At 40.5% G+C, this 17465-nt stretch overlaps 1 protein-coding gene across 4 annotated transcripts in view; it reads right to left on the reverse strand.

Moving 5' to 3' along the window:
• Positions 1-17465, reverse strand: part of gabbr1a (gamma-aminobutyric acid (GABA) B receptor, 1a) — a 122832-nt gene that overhangs the window by 96713 nt on the left and 8654 nt on the right. For all 4 annotated transcript variants that reach the window (XM_005750960.1, XM_013915379.1, XM_013915380.1 and 1 more), the window contains 2 exons: positions 15138-15276; positions 1765-1950 (listed from right to left, as the gene is read on the reverse strand). In XM_005750960.1, the coding sequence (XP_005751017.1) occupies positions 1765-1950; positions 15138-15276 (325 nt within the window). The remainder of the gene's footprint in view (positions 1-1764; positions 1951-15137; positions 15277-17465) is intronic.

The following is a 17465-nucleotide window of genomic DNA, read 5'->3' on the forward strand; positions in this document are numbered from 1 at the left end:
CGTCTAACAGACAAACTGTGGTAAAAGAAACACCTAAATCCATAACAGCTGTTCGACAGTCACTCAGAGACACATGATGTTTCTCGGGGGTCTGCCTCCGTATCACTGAGCGTGCCCAGTTTTTTGCTTATTAGGAAGAAAAACTTTGGTTTGCGGGTATAAGAGTTGCTGAATCTAGTGACAAAGTTTGCAATATGAGGTTTACTGAGACATGATTATTACTGCGGTGAGCAAGAAGGATGCCTGGCAGACAAGTAAGGATGAGAAGCATTCTAAGTATTTCGACATTTTAAAAAAGCCTGTAATTACCTTGAACAAAGAACCTCGGTGGAAGAGCTCGTGTCAGATTTTATAACTGTGACATAATCTGACAAAATCACAGCTTACACGAGTGATGTACAATGACTGTGCTGTGATTTCAGCTGTATTTACATGTAAAATGATCACTGACAGGGAAAATTAGAAGCTACAGACAGTCTCTTACTTTGCACAGCAGCAGCTCCCACATAGAGGCTGTGCATGAGAACAGAGAGGGAGAGCAATGGCTGCGAGAGCTGTGCTGCAGAGGAGTGCTGCAGATTCTTCACTACGTGCCTTTGAGAAGGAGAAAAACTTCCTAAAGGGGGATGAAAAGTTGCTCGTTCTAGATAACAAAGTTGCTGATTAGCAAAAAATGAGATAAACTGAAGCTTGATGAACACTACTCAAAGTACAAAATGTCACATGACCAAGCTGAGATTGAACATCCAGCTCGAATCTTACAGAAACAAATATTCAAGTGCCTGCCTAATATTCTGTATAGTTTGTTTCTGTTAGCCTGAAAGCATCAAGTCAGAATCCTGAAATGGATCAGTGCTGTGTTTGCCTGTAGTGTCTCAATATAAAGCTTTTCAAATTAGTGTAAAAAGCATTTAATCTGCTCTTTAGCGAAGCTGGAACCAGAGACTGGTTGCCAGTTCATTAAAAAGTCCTAAATAAGGCCGTAAGTATTTTATATTTCATGATCGATTGATTCCTGTAACCAGCTGTGAGCATTAATGTCATGGATTGTATTTTATTAAATTGCATAAATTTAATGCCTGGAACAGAAAGAAGCATCGGTGTCCTGGATGTTTGATTCATTTACTGGAGAAAACTTTAAAAAGTCAATTTTGTGTAAACTTCCCAGGTCTATATGACCATGCGTGCGACAGGTGACAGCCTATCAAAAGCCTCCTTTGCGCCTACATTTTGTTCCAGCCTCATCCTCTAGCTGTGGTTCGCTCCATGTTTGGCACTCGTTTGGTTTTCCAGGGAATGACCCAGTTATCATTCTTTATTAAAGCCTGAATATTATTCACATAATTAGTTGTTTAGACCTAGTTTTATTCCTCCCGAGGTCTTAAAATACATCAGTTTTCTTTTATTGCTGCAGAAACCATGTATTCATTTGCCATCAAAGCAGCTGCTGTTTTAATTTTCTATTTATTAACCAATTTGCTGTTTTAGGTGTAAAATATCAATAAAGGCTCAATATTCTTCCTCACTGAGTAAATTATAGCCTCCAGTTGTTACTATGATTCATCACCATCATTTGCAACTCCAGTCATGGCTCCAGTCATAGTTTCAGTGTCATTAATTACGCTCTTTGTTGTCAGTCGGCTTGCTTCGCCCGCTGAATCTCTCATGTAACAGAAAATGGCATCCCACTATATGACATAATTATCTTCATTCTGGTAGAAGGCACAGTATAATGGAAAACCTGATATATTCTGAGACACTCACACAGGCAGGTGGGTTTAGGCGCGTCCCACTTGCCCAGCTTAGTGCAATGGCTGATGTTTCTGCCCTCCAGGATGAAGCCGGCGTGGCAGCTGTAATGGAGCACGGTTCCTTCCACGGGGGGCCCGGGAGGCTTCGCCGTCACCCTGCCGTTCTCCAGAGACGTCCACACCCGCGGGCACAGCAGCACTGGAAACAAGAAGAGGGAGTTATGGAAAGGTAAATCCATAAATACACAAAGAAGGAGTTGCACAAATGTTGCTCAAAGGGAGATGAATTCATTGTCTGCATGACCGGGTGCCTCCAAGTCCAGTTTTAACCCTCAGCTCCATTTCTCTGTCTACCAGCTCCCGGGGAAACGCTCGGCCTTCTAAGCTGATTTACGCTCCGCTTCGTTCACTGCTCAGTTCCTCTCCTTGTTTAATGGGGTTGCTGTTCAGTACTGAGGTTTATCAGTAAAAAGCCTGAAAACAGGATTTAAAAAAGCAGGAAGAGTGAAAAACAGTAGTAATGCGAAAACCAAATTGACGGGTTGAAAGACACTCAGAGGATAATTATGGTTTATTTAAACCTGGTGGATCCACCATGGGAAGCAAAGAAATCAGTGAATTTCCACCTCAGAATCACGTGATCTGTTTGGTCAATTACTTTCATACATATAACGAAGCTTTCCTTCATGCTATGAATATTTCTGCCTCTTTCAGATTAGAGGTGCATTGAAATTTGGCACTTCTAAATGTTTTTTGGGGGTTTTGCACTAATTTTAAGCCTTCATAAATTAATAAATTCAAGAGACAGTCACATTAAATTATTGGGGCATGAAATCACAATAATGGGATTTCTAACAGATTTTAAAACATCGCTGCAAGAATTTAACGTCTATGGCACAGATGAACAGAAACAAGCTTCGGTACCTGTTCGCATTGTTTGAGCTCTGTTTTTAAAATAATTCACTGTTTGGCCTGATAGTTGATTCAAATGTAGTTCGTTTATATTTTTGTTTATTTACTGTAAATACTGACGGTGATTATAATATGTTACCAAGCTTGAAAGCCATCTCCACTCAGGATAACGTTCACATAAAAAACATTAACTGCTTCATTCGAGTCAATTAAAGGAGCAAAAAGAGCGCGTCGCTCATTAAAACACGACCTTCATTCAGTAAAGAGTCTCCCTGATGCCGCTATGATTAAAATAGATGGAGGCTTGTTGTGCTTCATTTCTGTGGCATCGAATTTGGTAGCTGCAGTTGAGAATTTTTAGATCGGGTTCAGTAACATCGGTGTCACTGACTCACAGCTATAAAGCTGTGAGTCACTCTCGTATTTACAGTTTTGATTAGGCACAAGTAAAAAAAAGCCAGTTTTCCTTCGACTTTTCACATATCTGGTAATCAACACATGTTGACAAGTCAAGATAGGGCGTTGTTGTATTTCTCAAATCTCCCTGTGTATGTCTCCAATCAGGATTTTGCTCGGTACACCACTGCAGTGGATTGAAATCAAACGTGCCGACTTTCAGCCTTAAGTCAAGTTGTTTTATAAAACTTTTTCATTTACTGTTTAGAAGACACGCCCTCTTTATACAAAGTCGCCCATTTTCAGAAGTAATTGGATAATTATTATTATTATTATTATAATTCCAGAGGCAGAATTATAAAGATGTTGCCGGTGGCACCTGTGCTATGAATTTGGATATCCTATGCTAGGTTATCACACTGACTTGATTTTCAGAAAACTTGACCTCTGACCTTGAGGTCGAGCTCACTGACATTCAAACTTGTTCGAGGTTTTTAGTTGCTGCACCTACAGTGTCAATTTGAAAGGAGTAAAACCTGTGATATTTATGTATTTTTAATCAGTAGTTTCAGCAGTCTGTAAATGTTAGCTAACTTAAGCCTAATATTAAGAAACAGCCTTGAGGAGTGGCTCTACAGTGTAGTGGTTTATAGATGTGCCTAACAAGCAGAAGGTTCCCAGTTCATCCCCGTGAGGAGAAACAAATCCGACATTGAGGGCTGCGTCAGGAAGAGTATCAGGCATTGCAAAAATCTGCTAAATCAAACATGTGGCGCTGCGTGCTGTGAATGAGCCGCTAATATTGGTGAGAGTACACACATTTAACATCTGCCTAATTTACACAGCTGTGAACCTTTCAATTCTTACTAATAACAACATATCAAACAATTATTGCTTCATCTTACTAAACAAAGCAGCAACTGACTGAAGCATGCCTCAGTGTTAGTGCCACCGATATTGATTTATTAGAAATACTTTAAAGAAAAAGAGTTTTCACACAACTCTGCTGTCCTGAGGCCCCGCCCCAGTATTTCAGTCAGCTCAGGTCGGGACTATGAGTGAACCATTGCAGACGCTCTGTTGTAGATTTGCTGCTGAGCTCGAGATCATCTTGAGATCATTGTCGTCTGTACAGATGACCTCACCTTTGAAACAGAGGAATTCATGGTGACACCAATAACTGTAAGGAGCCCGGGTGTTGGTGGAGCCCAAATCATCAGTCCACCAACACCGTGCTGACAGCTGGTGTGAGGCATTTGTGCTGATATGCATGTGTTTGTACATTATGGCCAAATATCTCCACTTTGGTCTCGTTTGTCCAGAGGACACTGCTCCAGAAGTCTTGTGACTTCATTAGATGTAACTTGGCAAACTTAAGTCACGCTGGTTCTTTTTACAGAAGAGTTTTTTTGTTTGTTTTTTCTGGAACCTTCATAAACAAACCACACTTGTTTAGCCTACTTCCAGTTGTACTGTCTTGAGCTAACTGAGGCCTGTAGAGTCTGAGGTGAAGCTCTTGGACCTTTTCTGGTTTCTCTGATGGTTGCACCGTCTGATCTTGAGGGAAATTTGCTGGGAAGATTTTAGCACTGTGTTAACACAAACACACGTGAGCGCTCCAGACCTGCAAACTGTCTAAAGCTCTGCTTTTACTGAGGTGCTCACATTTACATCTTAATCCTCTGAGTTCCAGTAGAAACAGTATGGGTGTGCTTGGGGTTTCTGCAGGACTGCAGAATCCTTTACTAGCCATGTCAATCTGCACTTCAAACTGTTAACAGGAAACAGGAAGTCAGCCTGTTCCAACTTTCTTTTTTAAACAATAGAAGGCCCCAGGCTGGCAAACTGCCAATTGTAAAATAATCTGCCACATCAGCCAAATTCATGGATAGCTCAGCACTCCAAGTGTCATGTTTAATTATCCAATCTTTGACCCTTCACTTACTTTATGTTAGTCAGTCGGGCCTTCTGTAAAAAATGTTAAGCACCCTTTAATTACAGGAAAGTGAGCTGAATTAAACATGTCTCAGAGGAAAGTACTTAACCACCATTTTAATCCAAATCTTATTTTTTGCTCCCAAAAATCGTGATCTTACTGACAGAAACCCCTTAAAAAGGACAATTTGTGTAAAACATAGTCTGTTAGTAGGAGTTACAAAAGTAAAATGCATTTGGTTTGTATCAAAGAAATTGAGGCAGACTTTGTTGGAGATTTTCTTGCATGTAAAATATTCTGGGGACACATCAGAGAGGTTAAATCACCAATGATATAAATCTGTTTGACCATTTGTAAGATTTTTAAACAGGGTTTCATTCACATAAGCATAAAATACTTGTTTTTGTTTTTCATGGTTATGTATATTATTTCTTCCCAGAAATAAGAGGAAAATGACTGCTGCTAAATAAGGTAAAACGCTGCTTTAACTACATGCACACCAATCATGCTTCACTCCCCAAGCTCGCTTTTCTGAGCCAGAAAAATCCCTCCTCACAGCTGGCCACAGGCATGCCTCTAGTTAGCTTTAATCATGCCCAACGTGGTCTGGGGATAGCGTCACTCTCTCTGGAAACAAGGCTAGTCATGATGCCACACATTTCATTAATTGTAATGAAAAGTGGCTCCACTGCAGAGTCTGTCGTCATGTAGTAGCCCTGTGATGTTCACGGCGACTAATCTAAACGAGAAGAAAGGAACGCAATCAGACGGCAGCCTCGGTGACAGAGGCAACGGGTTAAAAAAAAGTCTCTTTTTTCAAGGTTTTTCATCTCTTCTAGTTACGGCTGCTGCAGAAAGAAAACGAACGACCTTCCCTACAGTCCACACATGAATAGATTCCTTCATCTGAGCAAGCACTGCAGTAGGTAAAAGTGGAATATAAATGAGCAAAAAGCTGAAAATGTGTCTGAGGTTTAAATGAATTCATCCTGTGAGATTATTTCTTTCCCTTGTTTGCATATTTCCAGGCACTAGTTTCTAGTACATCTGGCAGTGTTCCCACACACGTCTCAGAAACAAAACGGGCACAAAGTAGTGACGGAGTCGTTAGAAAGTTGGAAAATGGAAAGTTTTGCGTTAGTTACCAGGAAAAATAAAACAGGAATAGCTTTTTTCTTTTTTGTCTGATCTGGAAATGGCCGGCTCCTCAGTGTTTTTCTGTTAAGCTGCCGAGTTTGTCGAATCTTCCTTCCAGCATGCGAGTACAAAATAAAACTCCAATCTGCACATTGCAGCTTGTGCTCTTACGTAAGCCAGAGAAAACAAAAAATCCTGCTTCTGAGAGTGTACTCCTGGGAAGATTTCCACTGGTGTTAAATGTGAACTGGAAGAACAAAAACGGGAGGTTTCAACTGGGATTTGACTGGATTGCTGCCCTTATTTCAAAATTTGCAAGAGCCAATACAAATTTGGTTTGTAGAGAGATACAATACATTTCATAGTGCAAATTTATTCATTAAACATCATCTAAATGTCTCTGAAGACACAGACGGCCTCAGTGGAGACAGTACAGATCATTTCATATTTACATGTATTTATTTTATAGGCCTTCACTTATTTTCCAAGCAGGGAGCAGAGGGAAAAGGCTTCATCTCCCCTGTAGAATAAACATATTCTCATCTCTGTGTCCCGTGTTTTTCTCACTGCCTGTGCTTTGACACACTGGCCACGTGTGTCCAAAACGGGGTCATTAAAGTCCAGTTTAAAAGTCACAGGTTTACCTGACAGGAGGTCGTGGTTGTGGTTAAATAGTCAGTTATGATCAGGAGGGTCTGAGTCATGTGATCTGTAAGTATCTATGTGGTGACCATAAAAAGAGCTAATCTTATTCTCTAAATACTAAGGAAAGTTGCACTAATGCTTCTTTCATTTCTCCCTTTAGCACATGCGCTGGGCCGTCTTTATGAAATGAGATCAGAATTCAAAGTGACAGACTAAAAGCCCGTTCATGGAGAAACAACAAGGCTGAGAAGCGTCACAGATCATATCGTTTAAATTATGTCTGCTTCCATCTTACACCATAACTTGCAAATATGCTGATGTGCTTTGAACAAACTGTTTAATTAATAGCCGAAATGGAAATAACAGTAATGTAGGCGAGTCTGCTGGTTATGGCCCGTTTACCACGTGCAGCACTTTGTAACATAGGTTTAGAAAAATGCTCCATAAATAAAATTTAATTAGCCAAATTCAAATGATCAAAGTGAAGTAGAGGTTGTATTGCAGCTCTGTTTGCAAAGCTTACGTCCTCATTCTGAGCATTGTTGTACTGCCAGCTTTTAGGATTATGGTTAATTAATTTGACTTCAAAGATGCTAAAAGCTTTCGTAAAGGAACCGTTAAGATGGATCGTCTTCAGCAAGAAGAGGGAAAAACGAGTGGACCAGAGGGTGGGGAGCATTTTCTATTACAGCCACTTCATTTCAACTCACTGTGATGATTAGTGAGCTTTTTTTCACATCAGTAATAGTGTCTGCAGTGATGTGGACGCTGTGCAGGTCAGTTTGTGGGTAAAATGTACAGAAAACCAGAACGCAGTGATTTTCAGATCTCATAAACCAAACGTAGAACACAGAAACTATATTATAAAATATTAACTCGATTCAAATTTGATATGTGCGACACGAGTGCAAGGGACGAGGCCAGAAATCAGTATTGGATGCCTGAGCCAGCCTCAGCCAAAGCTCATTTAAAATGGACTGAGGCAAAGTGGAAAACTGTTCTGTGGTCAGACGAACTGAAAATTGAAATTCTTTTTGGGAAACATGGACACCACATCCTCCAGACTAAAGACGAGGAGGGGGGGGGGTGTTATAAGCACTCAAGCCTCCGTCTCTGACGGTATGGAGGTGGATTAGTGTCTGTGGAGCTGGCACATCTGGAAAGGCTCTATCGATGCTGAAAGGTATATGCAGGTTTTAGAGCAACGTGGTTTTTTTTAAGACCTTGTGTATTTCAGCAAAACATTGTTAAATTGTGCAGAATCGGGGTGCTGAACTGGCCTGCCTGCTAAAATTCTTCAATCAGACAAGAATGGGACAGCATTCCTCCCCCAAACCTCCCACAGCTGGTCTCCACAGTTCCCAGATGGGCTTTCGTTAAAAGATGAGGACATGCTACACAGTAGGAAACACGACCCCGTCCCAGCTTTTTTGTGATGTGTCGCTGCCATCAAATTCAAAATTACTGATTTTATTTTCTTAGAATTTTCACTGCTTAAACATTCAATATGTTCTATTGCTAATAAATTATGGGTTAATTAGATTTGCAAAGGATTGTATTCAGGGGTTTTTTCTCTTCCCGGTGTAGAAGTCTGTGGGAAAGTGGCCTTTGCCTTCTTTCTTACTGAATACAGCATGATGTTACTGTTGCAAATGATGGTCCTTATTAGAGTGAGGATTGGAAATAAACCAGAGCGCGCCATTGACAAGCAATTTGTCAATCACAAGTCATCAGTGTGTGTGTTGTCCGAGGGTTTCACAGTCACCCCTCATTTATGACGTCTGCTTCCAAAAAGATGCCAGTTTGAGACTTCAGAGTGGGGCGTCACTGACACCATCCTTTATATACAGACTGTGGTGAAAAACATTGGGTATGGAAGGTGAGGTTTTTGTAGTTCATCTTCTTAGATGTTGTAGTTTTAATGCAACAGACTCATATCAGCAACATCCGTTATGAGCTTATCAAGCAATCCAGCACAAGTGCAGATTCTCTGAGCACTGAGGTGGTTTTCCCCAAGTCTCCTTCACCTCGTGATGTTTTCCATCAAGGTGAAACAACAACAACATAAACAACAACAAAAATGTGATTAGGGAAAAGCATTGGAGTTTTGTTTTTGACCACAGCCTGTTGTTTCCATCCCATTTGAAGCTTTGTGTTTTTCACCCTCGCTGTTCACCTGCTTGTTGGCTTTACTCACCAAAAATGGTCAGACTGCAAAGTAACCACTTTTATTTCAGCCTGTCATTGGTGACATAAAACACTGTGAAGAAGACTTGAGTGACTGCTTCTTTTTTCATATTATGTTTCCAAGGAGCAAGACTCCCCCCCCCCCCAAGTGATGTCGAGCAATAACTCTCCGGTTCTCCGAAGTTCTTTCAAGTTCTTCTTTGGTAAATGAAAGACTGGCTGTCAAGACGCCACAGTTAAGGAAGGGAAATAGAGAAAAGGGCCAAATTACACAAGAACAGGACTGAAAATGAGGGTTAACAGATCTTTTATGGTCATTAATCCAAACTTGTAGTTTTTGGTTCAAGTCGTCATCAGTGTGTCTACAGGCATCTGTAAAACACAGTGGAAGCTCTGTCTTGGTTTGGGGCTGATTAGCAACAGGTTCACTGTTTAGTGTAACAATGATCCCAAACACACAATCATTGCAGTACGAGTTCACCTGGAGAGAAAAATAAACCACAATGGCTCACTATCAGGCATGGATTGGCCTCCCCAGAGCCCAAACGTCAACACTATGGAAGTACTCGACAGAGAACTGAACAGAAAGCAGCCAACATCCAAAGAAGAGCTCTGAAGAGCCTTTATGAAGCCTGGAGAACTGCATGTCTTTCAATAAGTTGCTGAAATAATTTTACATTCTTGTAGCAAAATATAAAGAAATGATGGGTGGCTCAAGACTTTTGCACAGTACTGTATTGGCTTTTGCATTGCATGAATTCCACTAAAAGTATTCATGGATGTTCAGTATTGTGGGTGGCTGACGAACTAGAAACGAACATTTCTTGAGCAGTAAAAGTAGAGCTTCAAAACATGCTGCAGCTCAGTTACACTCAGAAGAGTTTTCCTTTACCAAAAAGGTTTCATTTAGTATTCTTTGTAATGAGAAAAAGGAGCAGGGAATGCTTTGGGAATAGGAGAGCTTACAGCTGGATGGATGTTTCACATCAGCCTTTTGTGAGCAGTATGAATTTTGCTCTGTTGCCTTGTCAGTCAGCTTAATCTACCATTGGAACGTGAGGGCCGAGTCGGACGGTGCAGGAGTCCAAATGTAACAACTCATTTTGTTCCAGTGCTTGAAACGGCCTCTCGTGGCCTTCAGAAGCAACCAGGTCAGTGAAGGAACGACTGACTGTTGGTCTCCTCACGCTAACATTTCACTTACAGTTTATCAGAGCGTCGCCTTGTTGAATGAGGAAGTATAAAATCTGCACAAGTCTACGTTAGTAAGAAGGCATGGGGTCGATGGCAACAATCAGAGGATCTCAGTTCCTGCCTTAGTATTATAACGATCGGCGTAGAAGCGAACATCATAGTATTATTAGCATTTAGGATCATTTTTATTAGTACCTCATCTTACTGAACTCATATTTATGTTAGAGTTTAAAGGAAGTATCAGTTTAAACTAACTTGACATGCTTGTCTTTGGAGATGTAGGCAGAGGAAGCAGTGAGGCGACAGTGCTAACCAGCCCTGTGACAGACTGCAGACCTGTCCAGGGTGTGCTCCACCTCTGCACTCCCAGCTGGCATAGGCTCCAGCCCCCCTGCACAACCCTGAACTGGATAAACAGAACAGGATGGATTTTTAAATGACCTGAAAGCTTCATGTAAAAATGGCTCTTTTAAAACTAGAAAATGTAAAATAACTGTAATCAGTATTTTGAATACTAATATTTTGTTATCATGTGACAATTTTAAAATAGCGGGGGGAAATTACAGCAGTGTCTGGACTCATGGAGTGGTTTCAGCTCACTGTTTAACTGTTTGGCTACAGCTTTACTGGTTTGGCCCTCTCACTGCTCTCCTATTGTGCCCGGCCAAATCGAGCTGCTATTTTCAGATGAAACACCTCCAAAAATTCATTGAACACGATCTGCTCTGCGCCAGTCAGTTTATGGAGGGAGGGAAAGGTTACATGTACTAGAGTTGTATAATTAAAATATGTAAAGATGTCAAAATATCACAATATCAGTGATTACAAATGGGTTACATCTTTATTTCTTTCAGAAAAAAGGGTTTATGTAAAATATAACGTTCATTCTTTTGCTTTTCACCATGCTGCAGTCTCTTCCTTTGGCATCTTTTCCACAGTCCTGGTCAGTAAAACCATTGGGGACTAATGTGAGTGAAACATCACCAAGGGTAGAATGGCTTACAAGGAAGTAGGACAAGAACTCCTTTCAGTGCCTGAAATTCATTAAAAGACCTAACATGACTGTACATGTATATAAATATAAATACTGGAAATATTCTGACTCGGATACCTGAGGAAACAGATGGTGCACGACTCTCCTGCTTTAATAACCAGTTAAAAACATGTTTGCAAAGACATGAAAAGTAACCACATGTGAAAAGAGTAAACACTGCAGTAACCTGTTAGTGCTGTTGTTATTGTGTGCACCAGTTTATGGTTTAAATGTTTTTATCTATGTAAAGGAAAACACAAGAACCAGACACAGGCAACAATTCACCGTAGACTCCGGTGTAACGTAATGAGGTACTCGAGTATTCTGTATCACTTTTGGATAATTTCTCTCACCTTGCCCATCCCTGCTGAGTCAGCACACACAGGCATGATTAACTCTTCAGTCTCTTTTATGTGTTTAGCTGGTTACAGATGCAGAGTCGGGGTTGATGACTGTGTCTGATATCAGGCACCTTTTGTTTGAGAAACTAACCTGCTTATGTGCTTTTTTTTTGTATTTCTAAGACCTTCGAGTTTAATACATCAGATGTGTTTCAAAATATTTTTATAAACCCAGATGAAGTTTTACTCTTTCTCTACATGTTAATTCAGCTGCATTTAATTTTATTTGCACTCATGTTTACAGTTTTATTTACAGTGATGTGAAAACCTGAGTACACTCAGTGTTTCGGTAGCTTTCAGAACCATCTTTAACAGGAGTAACTTCAAATGTTATCATATCATTATTATTAGATCATTATCACACTTTGTGGCTCGCTCTTCTAAACAGCTCATGGAGGTTTGGAGACACATTTATGCACAGCTCTCTTAACATCTCGCTGCAGCATTTCAGCCTGTTTGAGGTCTATGAGAGCTTTAATATTTAACAAGGAGCTTGACGATGAAGGTAAAGATTCTGCAGTGTTACACAGAAGATCCTCCATGAGCAATCACAGAGGAAGAACTGCCCACTATTAATAGCAAAGCCATGAAGTATTCCAACTCAGTCGGTATTACTGTAATGTAACAGGTTACTTTAAACTGCAGTAAATATGTTGCATTACTTTTGAGAAATAATGTTACCTAATGCTATTGTAGTTTAACAGTGGTATGTATAAAAGCAACCCCCACCGAGTGCCAAACAAAGTGCACAGCAGGAGTTGGTAGACACCAAAAAAAGGCTAAAAGCAGGTTGAGACTGCACAGACAGCTCCCCGTGAATCTTTGCTGTCATAACATCAGACGCTTTATTTCATTGTAGTTCTGGCTTTAAATTAAGATTGTTGATTAAGCAGACAGGACACTTGAAAACTGAATATTATACACAAGATTTGTCTGGATTTGGTTCACTCAGCATCATTTTCAGCCACAGCAGGAAACTGTCAGCAGAAAAGCTCTTATGAACTCCCAGTACACTCCCTGTACTCAGCACCAAGTGCCAAACAGACAGAGTTAGCAACACAGACAGCAGTATTTCATCGACCAAGTATTTCTCTCCGGAGTTGGAGGAGAAACTGAGCTAAAACAGTAAATATTGCACTTATATTTGCCAGGCAGACACAAACAAAACTCCGAATGAGCACAAATGATGCTCCATATGTGTAAATACCCAAGTCTATCGTGTTAAACATTAAGGAAAAGCTTTCAAACTAAATCATATAACTGTACTGTAATAAAACACATAGGCTGGAATTAGCTCAACATACCATCGACTGTTTTCAATCATCCTGAACGCTGCAAAGCCAGTGAGATGGAAGCAACCATTTGGGATTACTGTACATCGTGTAATTCATATAAAAATAGATAAAAATGCCCTCTAATCAGGGGTAGGCGGCACACCTCCTCCGGTTGCTCTTCTTGAATGGATAAACCACACTCCTTTTATAACACAGAAGCTACTAATCCACAGGCTTCATTCACTACAGTTTACACTGTGTGTCTTGATTTTGGTGCAATGTTTCGCTGATTTTGTCGGGAGTAGAAATAAATCGCCACGCTGCGTTCTTTCTTCACACCTGCATGTATCAGCGCATAGTTGGAGAAGGAAGGATGACCGGTTGATAGCGAGACGGAGGGAGAGAGAAAGAAACCAAAGCACTGGAGTTCCTCCGGCTCCAAAAGCCGGTCACCATAGACTCTTGTGTTAAATTAACCAAACGTACTAATAAACATCTTGAGGCCACAACAGTTTCCTCCTTTCGTAATCGATGTATGGTGGTCAAACTCCACCTGAATACTGGTGAGGCTTAAAGTTGGGGGCGTGGCTACTGTGATGGGTGTCCTATCATTGAGCTGGACTGCTCCACTGTGTTTGTGCTGTTGGTGCCATTTGGAGCATTTTAATGGAATTGTGTGACAATGTGGCCGCGGTGTGAGACAGACCGCCCAAGAAAACAGAGCTCCGGTGTTTGATGAGTGAAATTGTATTACTTCATTATTCTGTAGAGACATGTCTCAGTATCTGCACACTCTATCAGTGTTAGCTGACAACTCGGCCCTGTCGTCTAAATATGATCACTTCTGGCTCAGACTGGCAGCAACCTAACGCTGAGGTGACATCACGTCACCATGTCCATGAACTAACGGCTTAAATGAATATGGCTTCCGACCACCGTGATCCTCCGCCACATTAAAGCCTGTTTCGGAAGATTCTGGAGGGAAAATTCCTCCATTTGAATTCATAACTCTGTGGCAGGTGGAAATGAATTGCTTTCGGGTGCTGCTCTGTATTTTACGCGGTCTGCAAATCACTGAGCGCCTCCACACCCCTCTCACTATGCAGTGGATGGAGTTAGGCTCAGAGCTTCGGGTGAAGTTCCACTTTGACCAAACGGCCCCTAAATGCTCAAGAAAACATGATTTTTAGACAAGTTGAGAATAAATGGGACCTTTTGGAGCCATTTCTGTGTTAATGCATTTTGTGGGACAAACATTTTGTTTTTGATAGAAAGGATGAAGAGATACGGTTGCATTTTTAGATTCTGTGTTACTGGTTCTGAGAGTATTAGAGACATCGCAGCACCTAAGCCACTTTACAGGAGCTGCCATTTTAATTTCAGGCATGAAGCGAGAATTTGTAGCACAGACAGCATCATTTTCAACCCCCACAACTGGCTGCTTCTTCTGCACGCGTCGGGGCTTCTGTTGAAATGTAACCATCTTTCTAATGTCTCCTTATCACTTTAAAAAGTTGCTTTAAAAAGAGGAAGTCCTGTGGTAAATCCTTGATGTACCATCATCGTGCATTAGCAGATTGCTAGTGTTTTTAGGGCTAAATCAGCTTCAGTGTAAGAAACACTAAAGGACATGAGTCTTTTTCTTTTTTCCATTTAGACGTATTTTTTAGATTAGTTGTCAAAGCTTAAATGAAATTAAATAACTATTTTACCCATTTAGCTCCATACACTTCTACTCATTCAGGACTATCTCATGAGCGCCCCTGATGAAATGCAGCCCTGTGGTCTTAACAGGAAGTGGAATGGTTCTCCTGGACTGGCTCTGGTTTAACTTAAACAGTGATGGCATGTCAGTGCTGAGCTACCTTCACCCTAAGGGGGAAGTGGAGTTTTAAAATGATGCTAACAAATGCTGGCAGCCACACAAATTAAAATGTGTGGTTTCATTTCATTAAGTCAGACTGCATCAGTTCACTTTACTTTGGAAACCGCCGTCGGTTTTGGAGACGGCGACAGTGAACGCTGCACAGTATGTGACACTTTCCTTTGTGTAAAGAGTAAACAGGGAGGGTGGTGAAGCACTGTCAAAACAACTGGGATTTCATTTCAGCGTAAGTGTGGTTTTAATTTGATGCTGATTAAGCAGACGTGACACTTAAGAAAGAGCTGATTATTGTGCACAAGATCTGTCTGCAGGGGGAAAAGGAAAAATGAAAGAAGGACGAGGAACGGAAGGAAAAGGGAATGGGAATGAGACCAAAGAGGACTTACAACATCTGCTGGCCTGCATCATGTCTGTCCACGTGCCGTTGGGTAAGCACTTCCTGACCTTCGGTCCCACGATCACTCGGTTGCCTCTGCAGATGTACTCGATCTCATAATCCACAGGCAGGATCTGCACACTGCGGATCTGTGACGAGAAGAGGGGCAGAGAGATCAGGGGAAGGAAAGTGTGATTGATGGTCTCTCATGCAAGTTTTTCTCCTTCACTTAAGAAGCCTCTTCATTCTGTGTCACAGTGCCATATGGCCACGACAGTAAAGCTCGACAAGGGAAAACATTTTAGTGTGATACTGTCTGAACTGATGTGCTGTCGCTCTCTGAATTACATCTCCTCTGCCTGTGAGGGGACGGAAACATATGCGAGCCAAAAAGGTTTATGTTTCATTTTAAATGGCTTTGGTCATAGCTGCATACATACATTTGAACAACGAACAATAAGGAAGCAGTTTGACACTAAGGAACCGTTTTCATGTTGAAGAAAAGCTTCACTGCTTGCAGTTTACAGTTTACAGTGCATGTGCAATCGTTTTAACCCAGTAAAGCCTGAACGATGGAATAACTGCTAGAAAATTCAAATTTTGCAAAGCAGAATGTTTAATGGAGCCTCTGACAAATGAAATAAAAGATTCAATTAAATATCAATTTGATTAAATGAGATTTAATTGGATCATTTTATGCTACATTAATTTCTCAGTTTGTTTATCTTAAACAAATATATAAGGGAGTTAGGTTTTTAAAAAGAAAAATCACACAATGATGAAGATCTCATGGATCAAATATGACACTCTTGGCATTAAAGGATTAACTGTTGTAACGACTGAGACACTTTTATGAAAGTTTTTTATATTCATTACTCGTTCATTCTAAAATGAGGGGGTAAAAGTAAATGTCATTTGGGGATTTACTGCAACAGAACACCATATTATTTCATATCTAGGACGTTGTCACATTTGCAAACTTCACAGATCTGCCATTGGTTACATATCAGTTTGAAATGTGGCCACCTTAATCCAAAAAGCTTCTAATATCAAAAGTTTGCCCAGTACCCATTTGCAAAGATGATAAATATATTTATCTAAATTAGGAAGACATGTGTGTCTAAAGCAAATCTTTTCTATGTGATGTAATAGTGTGGCTGTATTTCTATAATCCTCAAGTAGAATAAAATGTGTTTTGGATTTTTTTTGCCCCCAACCTTTAAGAGGGACAGTTTACACCAAAAATCAAATTGACATATGTTTCCTGTGGCCTGTAAAGCTGTTTATCTAGCCAGACTGTTTTCTTGCTAGCTTCCCTATTTTGGGAACATCAGCTGTAGAAATGTCTGCTTCCTTTTGAATATAATGGAACGAAATGGCACTCGCCTTATGGTGTTTACATAATGTATTGCACAAATTCTACAGCAGATCTCATGGCCCAGTTAATCAAATAAATAAATCACTGTTCAGAAGGAATCGGGCATCAACCCCAACAGAGGCTCGTGTCAAACACGCAGCTAGCTGGGATGTTAGCTAGCTGGGATGTTAGCTAGCTAGCTAAAAGCAGGAACTGCAGGATGAGATCTAGTGAGAAGTGGCGTCCCTCTGAGCCAACCTCAGTGCTTTTATCCACACCTTGGCAGGAGCAGACAACTCAGCAACTAAGCTGAAGCAATACCAGGGCACGATAGCAAGTCTGAAGCACTTTGACTTTTTTCTTTTTCTAAAATATGAATGTTTAATATACAAACTCATAAAATTGATGCAGCAAAGGCTGACCTATGAAACATATATATTTTTAAGCAAAACTTCAAGATTTTCCACAGAGCCACTAAATTCTGAATGACTTGATAAGTCAGTGGATCTCCAACTTGTTCTGGCGTACCCTCACTTAAAGAAGAGAAAAAGAAACATTAATAATACCACACTCTGTTTTTTTCAAAAACATTAAAAATAAAATGTTGAATTTTTAGAGAAATAAAGCTCGGGATGATAGCACAGGCAAACACTCATCATATTTCCGTCCTGTTTTTTCTCTGATTGTCACCAGCTGACCTGCGGTGGCTCCATGCCCCACAGCTTGTGCTACAGTAAGTTCTCTAAAACTGAACCATTAGCTTAAAGTTGTAAGAACCAGATAATATTGATGGAGCTTTCTTTTTCCAAATGGACAGAGTTCCCTTTAAAGCTATAAAAACAAAACAACAGTTTTCATGTGGAACCACTAAACTCTCGATTTCTATTCAACTGATCTTCAGCCATAAAAATCCATAGTTTGTCCAACTAATGTCAGACTCAGCGTGTTTGTCAAATGATGTTTATCTGTTTAGGAAAATGA

The sequence above is a fragment of the Pundamilia nyererei genome, unplaced genomic scaffold (genome assembly GCF_000239375.1).
Source record: "Pundamilia nyererei isolate P.nyererei 1_Seehausen unplaced genomic scaffold, PunNye1.0 scaffold00294, whole genome shotgun sequence".
Classification (NCBI taxonomy): Eukaryota; Metazoa; Chordata; class Actinopteri; order Cichliformes; family Cichlidae; genus Pundamilia; species Pundamilia nyererei.